At 37.0% G+C, this 13,646-nt stretch overlaps 1 protein-coding gene across 3 annotated transcripts in view; it reads left to right on the forward strand.

The window, feature by feature from the left end:
* Positions 1 to 13,646, forward strand: part of CSMD3 (CUB and Sushi multiple domains 3) — a 1,252,643-nt gene that overhangs the window by 672,675 nt on the left and 566,322 nt on the right. For all 3 annotated transcript variants that reach the window (XM_049632997.1, XM_049632998.1, XM_049632999.1), the window contains one exon: positions 8,897 to 9,009. In XM_049632997.1, coding sequence (XP_049488954.1) covers positions 8,897 to 9,009 — 113 coding nt within the window. The remainder of the gene's footprint in view (positions 1 to 8,896; positions 9,010 to 13,646) is intronic.

Consider the following 13,646-nt stretch of genomic DNA (forward strand, 5'->3'; position numbering starts at 1 on the left):
GTTCTCTCTTGTCCAGCAAGAGAGCGGATGCAGAATTGAATGTGTGAGAGAGCCTAATGTCCGGGAGGAGACAAGAGCCCAGAGTAAGGGTCCTTGTTCCATTTTTATTAGGATTAGAAGGCTTACAAACGTGATGGGTGTGAACAAAGAGACAATGAAACTGTGAACATTAACTTGTGTGTGTGAGAGAAAGGGGATTTCGAAGATATGCAGTGTTAGGGGTTTGGGTCAACACAAAACAAAATCCAGGTGCCTGGGTGCTGGTCAGATGGTTGTTTATGGCAGGCAGGAGGCAAGCCATCTGTCTATCTAGTTTGCCTAGGGGAAGACAGAGCATGCTACCTCAGGCTCAACAAGGCACCTTTCTTTTGCTAATTAACTCCTCTCAGGGCAATTTCACTCTGCTGCCATCTATAGCCCTGTTTACCTGTTTACCTATTCTGGTACTTCCCTCCTGTGAAAGTAGCTTTCTGCTTTTGTACTATGTTGGGGGTGCTTTCACCCTGTTTACCTAATCTTGGGTGCTTTCATCCTAAACCTTGTTTACCCATTGGTGCAAGCTCAGAGAATTGCTAAACTTATTCCCCACAAGTGAGTATCTGGATATGTATTAGTTACTTTACTTTGGCATTCTTAAAAACTAGTAAGAAGATAGTCTCACTTTTGTTCTGCCAGTAATTGGATTCCTGGATTTCTAAGTCCAGATCACATGTCTACTGGTATAAGAGAAAAATTATGTCAGACCAGTTAAACAGGGAAAACTTTCTTCAAGACTATTGGCTCCTACTGCAATAGGGACCAATACTATTGATATAGGAGTCAATACTATTACAATAGGGAAGAGGAATCAAACTCAACTGGTGAAATAAAAAATGGAGTGGTTTTTATGAGCTGAGAAAACTAGAGGAAAGTTACTGAAGAACTGTAGATGGGAGATTAGTAAGTATGAATAGGTCATCTGTGTTTGCTAATTGATGCTGATGTTGAGCTCTTACCCACCCACAGAAACTGAGAGATCAGAGTGCTAATTCCTTTGATGATTATGCTTCAGAGGGATGGCTCCCAGGTCCTTGAGAAACACATTCTTGGGGTGTAGAAAATTTGCTTCTCAAAGCGCAGAGAAAGGATTTACAATTCCAAGTTTTCTAAAGTAAATGCTCTTTAAAAAGGTAGGCTAGGTCTCTCTAGTCTGGAAGAAGACTGTTGAAAGTTTAGTTAAGCTCAGGGGAACATTAGGAATACAATTTTCAGATGTTTGGAAATTGTGATCATGGGACATATTCCTGGGAGTACAGAAAGGAAAAAAATGCTTTAACAAATAACATGTTTTTGCCCCTAATAAAGCGTGATTTTTAAAGCAGTTGAAACAACATTGCTGTGAATAGGGTAGCAAGGCTGTCCATGAACATTCTAAGTTTGCCAGAATACCTTCTTTCAGTTGAGTTCAGTGCCATCATCAGTTGCTCTAGAAAATGTAAGTTTTAGGTCCTTTTTGAGAACAACTGCCTGACACTTAATGTGCTGCTGGCTTTACTTGGCAAGCCTGGGTCTCCCTAGGTTTTTCTTTCACTTTGATATGATCATATGGATGATAAACTTCACTTGAAAGACTCCCTCCATCACAGGAACAGCCGATCTTTCCTCTACGACAATTTTAGGTGGATAGAATCTCCCGGTCAATAGTGGGGGCAGAATTCTTCTGGTGGGTCCTTCAAGGTCCTTATAACCTTATGTCTCAGGACTTCTAGGGAAGAACAAAAGCCCTTTGAAGTATTGAACATGTTTATGAGAGGATTCAGTTAAATTGGGTACAGGACACGATCTCTGACCCCAGTTCATAAGTCTGCCAAATATAAGTTCAAAGGGAAAAATATTTTGCTTGCTTGCAGGGGTTGCTCTGATTTTTCATAAGGCTAGCAGTAAAGTTCTAGGCCATATGAGGCAAGTATCCTGCTGAATTTTAGGAAATGAGTTTGATTTATCTTATAGGAATCTGTAAATATGGGCATAATTACTGGATGGCAAGTAGAAATCAGGTAACTTCCTCTCTCTGATTCATTAGGCTGTGGTTTCCTCTAAGTGGAAAATGTGTGTATTAAGACAGAATTTACCACTGCCTGAGGATTGGCATTTGAACAGGGAAACACTTCTTCAGACCATCCAGATATCACAATACATAACTACACAAAATCTCTTAAACACCACAAGAATTAATTATATGACATCCAAGTGCCATCAAAATTCTAGAAAAGTTGGTTGGGGAAAACTGCCTGTACATAGTGGCCTGTAAAGCATTCTGCTGACAAATTTTTCATGTCTTTAGAATGTTTTGAACAACTTCATCTTTTAGTTATATGTGGTAAGAGTCTAGTGCCTTTAAAATCTCTCTTTTACTTGATGATTATGTTGATGAGATAATATTACTACCCAAGAAATATGGACTATGCCATAGGAATATTTTTGTTAGATAATTCCCATAGTTCAGTCAAATTTCTTTTAGCTCCTTTCCTTAATTTTTTTAATGTTTGTTTATTTGAGAGAGAGAGAGAGAGAGAGAGAGAGAGCGAGCACAAGCATGAGTGGGGGAGGGGCAGAGAGAGAGGGAGAGACAGAATCAAAAGCAGGCTCCAGGCTCTGAGTTGTCAGCACAGAGCCTGATGCAGGTCTTGAACTCATGAACAGTGAGATCATGACCTGAGCTGAAGTCAGATGCTTAACCAATTGAGCCCCAGGCGCCCCTTTTAGCTCCTTTTCTAATCCATTTGTACGTGTGTATGTGTGTGTGTGAAGCATATTTTTTGGGAATTGACAAAAATTCTTATTGTATTGGATATGAGGCTTCTAAGTTTGAAGTCTGCCACATTTAGCAGTGGCTTTTGAAGCTCTGTCAGCAAAATCATTGCCTTCTGAAGTTTTCATTCTGCCTGTGTGAGCTCTACAAGAGAACACTGATCTGAGCAGGCAGTTGTACAACCTTTAACAAGTCAGCTATCAATCTTCCATGAGATACTTTATTTCCCCTCAAAGTAGACAATCTTCTGTTTTTCCAAATTTGTTCTGCTGCATGACAGGTAACAAACACTTACTATATAGGGGTGCAATTTCTTTTTATTGCTATTGACGAGGCAGCTTGTGTCATCTAAGTTCAGGGCAAAATAGAAGCTTCCAAAATTTCGTAAGAAATCAGTAGACCATACAAAACCTCAAGTATCCAGAGCATATGACGTACTGGCAAACATTATTAAATTGTCATTGATGAACAAGAATATCAGACAAATCAAGTCAGGGCCAAGCGTCTTCTTCTATTACCATGGAACAGCTGTGATCATCTATTTGATTAGGATCTGGTAAAAAGAACTCACAAGATCTAAGAGATTACATTTATTAACAGAGTATTAGGATTGAAGGATAATGCCTGTTTATAAGTAGCCTGATGGCATACCCACAGGTTTGGAATCTTACACCCTTGAGAGATAGCTGTCACAACACACAGGACTTGGAAAGAAGTCAGCCAGGTGACTCAAGGTAAGGAGCTGTGCCTTTTTTAAAATGTGTCTGCTGCTACCAAAGCATCCCAGTACCCACAGTGCCATGGCCCCCAGAAGACCTGAGAAATAACATTATTGATAGGTGGTCTCATCCTCACTTTTGAGTTAAGATTCCAAAATTAGCACCTTGATTTTCACAACACAACTGTATTTCAAAATTCAGAATCCCAACACTGAGACAGTACTGAGCAGTTACCATGCATTTGCTCTACCAGAGGTTTTGCACGCTCTGCAGAGGTTCGAATCCATTGTCTACAATATCGTCCTAGTCCCCAAAATTGTCTAGATTGTTTTTATGTCGTAAGGTATTTCATTTGCAAAATGCGATGACTCCTATAGTGTATCCTTTGGGGGCCGTTGGCATCAACAGATACCCTGAATATTTTACCTCGGTTTGGCAGCAATGCACTTTATCTGGTGAGGCCATGTGCCCTTGTGAAAGAAGGAAATTGTAACGAAGCCAAAGCATCGTTTCTACTTGGCGCTTTAGTATCTGGTTCTACCGGAAAACCATCTACATATTGAAACCTACAGATCCTTCTGGTGGGACAGCTTTCATTAAGTTTTCCTGTATATGACTAGAGAAATAGAGGGTATTGAAACCCTTGAAAAATCGTTTCCATAAATATTGAACTTCTTCCTACGTAAAAGCAAACTAGAATTTAGACTTGTCCATGATGGGAACTGGCAGAAAAAAAAGGGGCAGAAAATAGATACATTGGAGAAAAGCTTTGCAGAGGATGACACCAAAATTATAATAGTTCTGGTGTTAGGAACCACAGGCATTCATGGAACAATGAATGTATTTATTTCCTTAAGATCTTATAAACAAGGTAACCATCTTTATCAAATTTAACTTCTTTACTGGGAGTTGGCAGTATTCATATTAATATTATAGAGTGAGTACCCTTTCTTTTATAATTATCCTTTGTTTTTCTAATTTTTTATAATTGATTTTCCTTCTAGTTGAGCCCTGTTGAGCCCTCAGCAGAGAGTATTGTTTGGCACATGACTTTTGCTCTTGATGCGTGATTTCCATTGGTTCTGTATCTCACATTAAATCAGTGTTATTATTCCTTGGACCTAAAGTAATCTATCGATATGTTTCTATTCAGGGTACTTTTTCCGTGTGCCGTGGGACTGCAGTCCTCTGCTATATCCCTTTTCTTGTGGAAGGCACATAGTAACCAAACCAAATGCTTTTTTTTGAGGACTTTTCACAGACACTCCAGATGGAGTATACAATATGGTAGTCTTAATTTGCATGAGAGATCTCTCCCCAAAAGGTTTACAGGGAATCAGGAGAAAGTAAGAAAATGTTTTCCTCAGTCATGGGATCTGTTCATGTGGGAACCAACATAAGAAAAGACGCATAAAGCTGATTCAAATTACCAGTGACCTGTATTGATCTATCACAATTAAAATCTGAGCACTTTTTGGGGAAATTTCAGAATAAGTAACAGTAGTATCTACCAGAAAAAAACAAGGATATGTTAGCCAGAGGGCAATTTACTGTAACGTGCATTTCACCAGTGATGTAAACAGTCTTAACTGAACAGTTAACTAGCAGGTTTTAACTTTTCATTTTCTTTTTCATATTCTGATTGTCCCCAAACTGAGTAACTACTGGTAAGATTTGAGTAATAGTTGTCCTTTCCGTTGTACCCACCCCCCTTTTTCCTTAATTTGAGCTTGGATAGTCAGGACGAGAGCTAAGATAAAGGTGGGTAGAGCCAGAGGACAATTTTCATCTGCCCCTAGAATCATGCTAGTAAATTCTATAAAAGTCTCAACAAATGTTATATGGAGAATAATAGGGGATTCACCTGTCTTCTGTTTATAACACTGTGGTTTCTCCCAGCTCACCTTTAGAAGAAAGGCTGTGTCAGTGTCTTTCAGTGGGTCTCCTGAACCCTTCGTTCTTCCACAGTTGTGGAAGATAGTGGATACCTGACTACTCTTTAATGTGGTTGGTGGGTCTCCGTCTGGTCCCCAACATGCTTGGTCTGTCAAATGAGCAAAATCGGCTGGTTGCAGAATTCCACATGGTAGCTAGTCCACATCCCCAAGTGTGGGGCTGTAAATTTAAAGGAGAAAGAGAGGGGGGTAAACAGAGGGAGCAGAGACAGCAGAGGAAAGAAGGCAGAGGCTCTGTGAAAGAGAAAGTCACTTGAATTCTCAGGTTTTTTTTCTTCCATTCTTTTCAATCTTTACTCTGACTGTCCAAATCATTTTTAACTTTCCTCTTAGAATGATATCTATACAATAAATACAAGTATTCAGTTTCCTTGGGATGATGCCCTCCTAAAAATCTCAAAAATCCTGAAAGACTAGATCCTTCCATTATTCCAAATGTGACAGAGAGACAGTACCTGTTTAAAAGAACGAACTGCAAACATCCCATATTTTTCACCATCAGAGCTAATCATGATCTTGATGGGATTGTAGAGCCCAACTTACCCTTGCTTCCTAATAATAAAACCTTGAATTTGAGAGAATAGTTCATTCAGATAGTATTTCAAAAAAGCAGAATGCTAGAAGAGAAACTTTATAATCCAAAGCATTTTACCAGACTGTTTGTGACCACAAGACTTTTAGCTGGTCCATTTAATTCAAGAACTGTCCTTGTATCCCATCCTCATCACCAAATTGTTGGGGAAATATAATTAAAGAGAAAAATCTCCTGTCAGCCTAGTCAATGCTGTCCACAGAATGTAAGAATGAACGAAACAGTTTTAATATTAAATAAGCATTACACCAGACTGTGATGTGTGTGTATCATGGGCAAGCCACTAAGGAGACTGCAGAGAAATAAATCTTGCCCTTTTATATAGTCAGGCAGATACAGTCACTTAGATGCATGTTCATTGTCTTATCCAAAAAAAATTAAAGATAAAACTTTTCCAATCTTTATGATGGACAGGGAGTTACATCATGGAGTTATGTGCCTAGACTTAAATTCCCACAAAAGCGGGGAAACAAGGCAACATCCTCCTTGATGTTTGCATTTCAAAGAGATAGCACCCAGGCCTCCAAGACAGACATTCACAAGATCCAACATTGGCAAGAGGCTTAATTGACTTAAAATATTTATACACATTTGAAAAAAACAGATATTTATGATTTCAAATTTTCTAAAGGAAATGCTAAAGAGAAGGGGGCTTTCTCCTTTAGCATAATGGAATTTATTTATTTATTATTTTGGAAGAGAGACAGAGAGAGAGAGAAGGTGAGCACACAAGTGGGGTAGGGGCAGAGATAGAGAGGAGGGAGAGAATCCTAAGGAGGTTCCGCACCGTCAGCGCAGAGCCCGATGCAGGGCTGGATCTCACAAATTGTGAGATCACGACCTGAGCCAAAATCAAGTCAGATGCTTAAGCAACTGAGACACCCATGTGCCCTGCATCATGGACATTTTAAATTATTATTATTTTTAAGATTTCTATTTACTCTTACACCAGCCATGAGGTGGGAACTGGGTAGGATCATAGGGAAACAAGTTAGCCAGGGGACAGTTTAGACTGTATGTGTTAACTGTTTTTTATGAACTGACACAATTATCATGCCAGAAGTTTGGGACTGGTAGAAGTTCAGGACTGAAAAAGAAATGAAAACATAGTGAAGTAAATAATAATTCAATCCTCTCATGAAAACAACCTTTAATAATTAATGTGAAATAGATTGTTGGTGCATTTGATATGGTGTGCCTGACATATGTCCTCGAGTGTTAAGCTCTCATGCCCATTTCATAGTGAAATGATTTTACTTTCTGTCATGTATCTCAGGTTGAGTCCTCACTCTTGCCCCTAAATAAACCTGTCTCTCTACTATAGCTCAGAAGAGTAGTACTTATCAACTCACCAATTTGAAAATTGGAAGTTCATATACCATAAAGTTTAACTGCATGATCTTTTAGCCAGAAGACCCAGAAGCAATGAAACATCTTTTCAAATGATGGGGTGTGTGTGTGTGTGGACATATATAGATATGTGTACAAAGGTGTATATACAGATATACATAAAGGATAATGTATGTATGTAAATCTTTTATATTATAATAATTTTACATTTGCTTTGGCAGGAAGAAAATGAATACGCTTTAAGATTCCATAATATTTTATAGTATCTTTATATCTTACCAATATTCCTCAGTATCACATATAACCCCATAATTAAATCATTGTATTTAACTGAGGTTATTTGTGACAGATTCCCATAAATTCTGTCACACTGGACACTAGTGACACAGCTATATTTAATGCAGTCTGCTGACGATATTTTACAGTTTGGGTGGCTGAGTAATGAGCAGAGCATTTTGCGGTCATGGTCACTTTGAGGATATGGGCATCCGTGCTGCTCTCTGCTGGTTTAATTGTAGTGTAGCCTCCATCCAAATGCCTGTTCTCTTAGGTGCCCATTTTATTTTGGAGGGGAAATTTATAGCTTCTCTCCTCATGTAATTTTCCAGCAATCCTCATGGTCTAGCAACAAAGTAGGTAAACACTTAAGAATTTCTTATTTTAAAAACCTATCTTTCAGTATATAATTTAGAAGTCTTTACTAATATGGATATTTTACTCAGCAGTGAATCCATTTTTTTTTCCTCTTCCTATTCTTGACAAACTCCCCCTCGTCCAAAGTCTTATTTACTCATTTGCTTTCCTCCTTTATATGACCCTTGGCTTTGGTTCAAACGTGTGACTGTAACATAATTAATGATAGAGGGAAACATGAGGTAATTCCCCTTTTTAAGGTTAAAAAATTGAGCATTACTGAATGAGATTATTAATGCATAGATCCGGTGATGCTGCATCAAACTAGCAGCATGTTTCTAAGGTAAAACTGTTTGCAGTAAAACAAAAATACATGACATAGGTACTCTGATATCAGTATTGCAAAGGGGTATATTATATTCCATGCCATTTTATTGTTTTGCACAGTGCTTGAGTGTTTTTCTACAATATTTCTTTAGAACAGCGTTCTGTAAAACTTGAAAGGTTAAAATAAAGAGCATGCCTGGTGTTTTAAAAAAAATAAAGATTTTTTTAGATCCTTTTTTTCTTTTCAGTTCAAAAGAAGCATAAGATTCTCTGATAGTCTAAAATTTAGTATCTTGCCTCAGGGTTATGAAAGACCTAACCTAGTTAAACACATGAACTGGCACTTGCTCATAATAAATCTCGATCACTAAATTGTGTGGTTTGTTCTATTATATCAAGGCGAGTTTATCTGACAGTCTTTTTTTTTTTCTAGCCAAGGAAATATTGAGAAACAGTTCTGTCTCCTAATTTGCATGCAGAGAATGTTTTAATAACACATTTCTCTCTTCTCTGTCCATCTCTCTTTTAGGCTGACTGGAAGCTTTGTGCCAGACTTGATAGTGAGCATGAGTAGCCAAATGTGGCTGCACCTTCAAACAGATGAAAGTGTTGGATCTGTTGGCTTCAAGGTTAACTACAAAGGTAATGATGGATTGCTACTGTGGGAAATATGCTATCTTAATACCACCAGAGGATACTTTTAAATTCGAGCTTAATTGCATCTACAAATGAAAGTTTCCCAGAACATAAGCAAGAATATATTCTACCAAAATGCTTCTTTTTTAAATTTAACTATAAATGTTGATTTCACTTCTCTTTAAGTAAAAATAGGACTGGCTTTCTTCTTTTCCTTTAGGATGTGTCTATTTTGCATACTTCATCTCTCCCCCAGGCTACTGTAATTTCCCTCTATTTTAGTCACTCTGGACTCCTCGCCTTTCCCAGAACAGACAATGTAGTTTTATACATTTATACAATTTGCCTGATAAAAGTAATATACTGATGATTAAATACTTAAATCCAAAGTAAAGGATTTAATTCCCCAAAGAATTTAGGGCACCGCTTTTTGAGGCGATTGGAGGGATCTGTCAGTTGTTCTCTTAGCTCAGATACATGGTCTTGGTGTTCAAATGATCGATTCCTATGTAAGTGATGGGTCACAAATGTGTTAAATTGCTACCGCCCACCCCGGTATTGGCAGTGATCCAGACTGATGACAAATGACCTGGGTATAACAAAATCTTTTGTTCTGGTTCCATTTATAAGAGATAGATGCAAACATTGTAAAATCGCAAATAACCGTGACACATGGTGAACCTTGTTTAAAAGCAAATAGAGACAGTGGATATATACACGCAACATGTATATTAGAAATGCAAATATAGAACCCTCACTGAAAAATATATCAATGTTAATAAATTCACTTGAAATCTATACCTTAAAAATGTATAAGAAAGCAGCAGAACATTATGTTGCTGGATTTTATTATTTCTGTCGTGGTGAAAATCATTTTTCTCTGTCTTATCAATTTAAACAAGAGCTGTTAAAAATTCTCTTACTTGCATTATAATAATTTTTAATCAGTTTCCTTTTTCAAACAGTGGCTTGCCATGCCTTTGTATCTGGACACATGGAAATGAATGCATGATGTTGTCAGGGAGACAGAACACATGCACTCAGTGTTTTTAACTTGTGACTAAATTTGGTACTATATTAATTTGAATAGTTCAGGAAATCTGTATAAATGTCAGTTACAAAAAAATAAAAAGGTTAGCCTGATTATAATTTTAAATATATCCCTCCTCCATTTAAAAATCCACATCTGTCTCGGTAAATACAACAGAATCGCAACCTTTCAAGAATGGTCAGCTTTTGTTAAAAGTATCTGCGTCTTGACGTTTTCATTTGAAAAATTTTTCCACTCTAAATCACTAAATGAAGCTGGCATCTTTGTATTCCTCTTGGTTTTATTATTTTCTTCACCCTATGAAGGTTACCTGTCAGAAAACCTATAGTTGTGTAATCCTTAGAAACTATATAAATCATTAATGATAATGCTTCCACAAAGAACACAGTTGTTAAGGCTCATAAAACTTGCTGGAGAAGTAGAGGAGTTCCAACCATATTTACAAAGCTCTCCACTCCGCTGCAGTTCAAGAGCTGAGGTAGATTATAAAGGAGCACAATTAATTTGTTTTCTTTCTGCCCAGTTTTCAACAAATAATTAAAAAAAAAAAAGTCTCCTAAGGATCTACTGTGTGTTGGCTACTGAATGAGTTGTTGAATATAGAAAGAAGAGCCAGATGTAGTCTCTCAGGAAGATCGTAATACAGTGGCACAGAAAAACATACCCAACCACTCAAGCACGAATATCTACAGAGATGAGAAAATTGAAACCAACACGGGGGATTCTTAGTGAATGTTGCCTTTACTCGTCCCCGTCTCTTCCCTCTATTCTAATCTAACCTCCTCTGCACTGTGAATGATCTCTAGCAGCAAGGAAGTGTCACGTGACACTCCAGCCGTAGGTGTTTTCATACTTTTCATTGCTTAGAGATAAAGTCCGCAACTTCTAGAGATCTTACCTTCCAGCTTTGTTCAGCCTGTCTTTTTCTTTCTATAATTCAGTTTTCTCAAAGTATCTGCAACCCTCCATCCCAGCAAGTTGCTTCCTACCTCTCCTCTGGGCACATGCAGACAATTCTCTCTGGGTCTCTATTCTTATTTTATCAGCATCACATCACTCACCCTGCAAGACAAAATTCAAACATTTCTTCTGTGAAGTCTTTCTTAACTCTTCTTATCACAAAATAACACTTTTTCTGTTTTATAAGACCTGTACCATATATTATATATACACACACGCACACATTATCTTACCAGATGGAAATATGTCACATTCATCTTCATATTTCCATTAGCAACCTTTTGCTATGTCATCATGGGCGATTAGTAAAACTGAACAAATGATTTAACCTGTAAATGTGACATAATATAGGGTAAAGTATGTCCTTAAAAATTTAGTTTACCACGATTTTTTTTTCCTACTGTGAAAATCATACTTTTGCATTCTCCATGATTTAAAACCTGAGCTCAAAGTTGAAGCAGGGTTCATTTTGAGAAGTTTCAAATTTTGATGTGCAGATAGCTTCAGCAACTTCGCCTACTAAAAATAATTTTCATAATTACCACGCTCTGTGTTAAGTAGTGTGTTGGTTTTAAATGGAACACCTGCTATAAAAACTTTCCAGATTGATCTAAAGATGTCTTCTTTTTGTCATCTGTAGATTTTGCATGAGACAGCATTGACTTAGCTCTCCTGTAAATTAAACATAGATTTTATGGCATATTTTCTTTTAATATATGTACGTATATATATTTTAATTTTAAAGGTAGTGACTGAATTATGCAACTTAGATTTTGGGTTTTTCTTTAATAATATATTTTAATTCTTAAATTATGTTGTGCTCATTGCCTGTGACAGTTCTTCTAAAACTTGCTTTAAAAGAAAATAAGATTCCAATGACATCTCCTATTAAGAAACCCAAAATAGAAAAAGATTAAAAGCTGGGTGGCTCTGGTGGAAGGGGTGGGAAGGAGGATTGGCACCCCCATTGGTCAGACTGCCCCTCATTTCCTCTGAGTACAAGGAAACCCTAATGCTCCAAAAAACCTGTTTGAAAATCACTTTTTTAAGACCATACTTTGATGTAGAGACCAACAATGTATCTGTAAATATAAAATGACACATAGTTGCCTAATTAAGTTGTCATATCTTTATTTTTTTTAATTTTTTAATCTTCATTTTATTTTTGAGCTTATTTGTTTGAGACAGAGACAGAGACATGGGAGGGGCAGAGAGAGAGGGAGAAAGAGAGAATCTCAAGCAGGCCCTACACTGTCAGCACAGAGCCTGATGCGTGGCTCAAACTCACCAAGAGTGAGATCATGTCCTGAGCCAAACTGAGTCGAATGCTTAACCGACTGAGCCAGTTGTCATTACCTTTAGAACTTCAGTTTTAATATTTGGAACTATCAGTGCTTTAATGTTAGAATTTGCACATTAACTATCTTAAACTATAAAAAGGCAACAGGTGTTTGAAGCAAAAAAAAAAAAAAAAAGTTCCTTAATAGAAATGCAATTCATTCTTATTCATTTACACTTCGTTTAATATTTATTATGTACATGACAGTATGCTGAGTACTGTGTTCTATAGCAGAAATGAATAAAATAAACACTGTATTCTTGAGAAGTTTAATGATATTCCCTTACTTGTTAAAACCAGTAATGCCCATATTGGGTATAACAAATCACAGCCATCCTGCTCTGCAGGAAATTTGTGAGTTTGCCAAAACTATGATTCAAGATATGACACTAGGTGTTCCTGCTAAAAAGGAAGAATAACCTAGCTATGTATCTTGCCCCATTAGCCTTAGATACATTAATTTTGTTTTCTTGTTTTATATTGTCATTATTTCAAATGTATATTAACCAGAAGAAAAGATAGTTCCCCCCACCCCCCACTGGACTTATTAGCATCCATTAACACTGTGCTATTTTTTAAAATATATTTTCATCTTCATCTAAGAAGACCTAAGCAACATTAAAAGTATAATTAATAATTACTAAGAACCTTGTATATTGCAATCACTTTGCCTGCATTAACTCATTAAATCTACTTAAAACTTCAAGAGGTATCAATTACTACTCAATTTTACAGATCAGAAAAATGACTAGGATATAAGCACTATGATGTAGCAACTTTGGTCTGTTCCGTTCACTGTTGTATTCTCAGTATCTAGCACAGTGCCTAACACATAATAACCACTCAGTAAATATTTGTGGCTGTGTGAATGAATGGACCCAGGTATCAGATCATTAACTAAATGCAGAACCTCGATGTAACTTCATGATTTCATGATGCTCTCCATTATGAAATATTACGTTCTGTGTGGATGTTAAGGGTTTTGGGGAAGCAGAAAGGTTAAAGCCTTAAAGACAAGCTGAAGACCCTAATCAGTGTAAAAAGTGTAAGGATACCACAAGATTGAGTGAAATTACTGAGCTCCCATTGTCTCATCAGCTACACATACAACTACACATAAAAAACACACATACACAACAAAAGCCACTTGATTTCAAATGTCTGTACATTTTTATTTCCAGAGGGTAAGTTTATATTCTTTAGAGATATTTAGTAAGAGAGCTGAAAGTCCATGACAGAGGCATATAAGGAAGAATCTCTTTTTTTTAATGTTTATTTATTTTTGAGAAAGAA

The sequence above is a fragment of the Panthera uncia genome, chromosome F2 (assembly GCF_023721935.1).
Source record: "Panthera uncia isolate 11264 chromosome F2, Puncia_PCG_1.0, whole genome shotgun sequence".
NCBI lineage: Eukaryota > Metazoa > Chordata > Mammalia > Carnivora > Felidae > Panthera > Panthera uncia.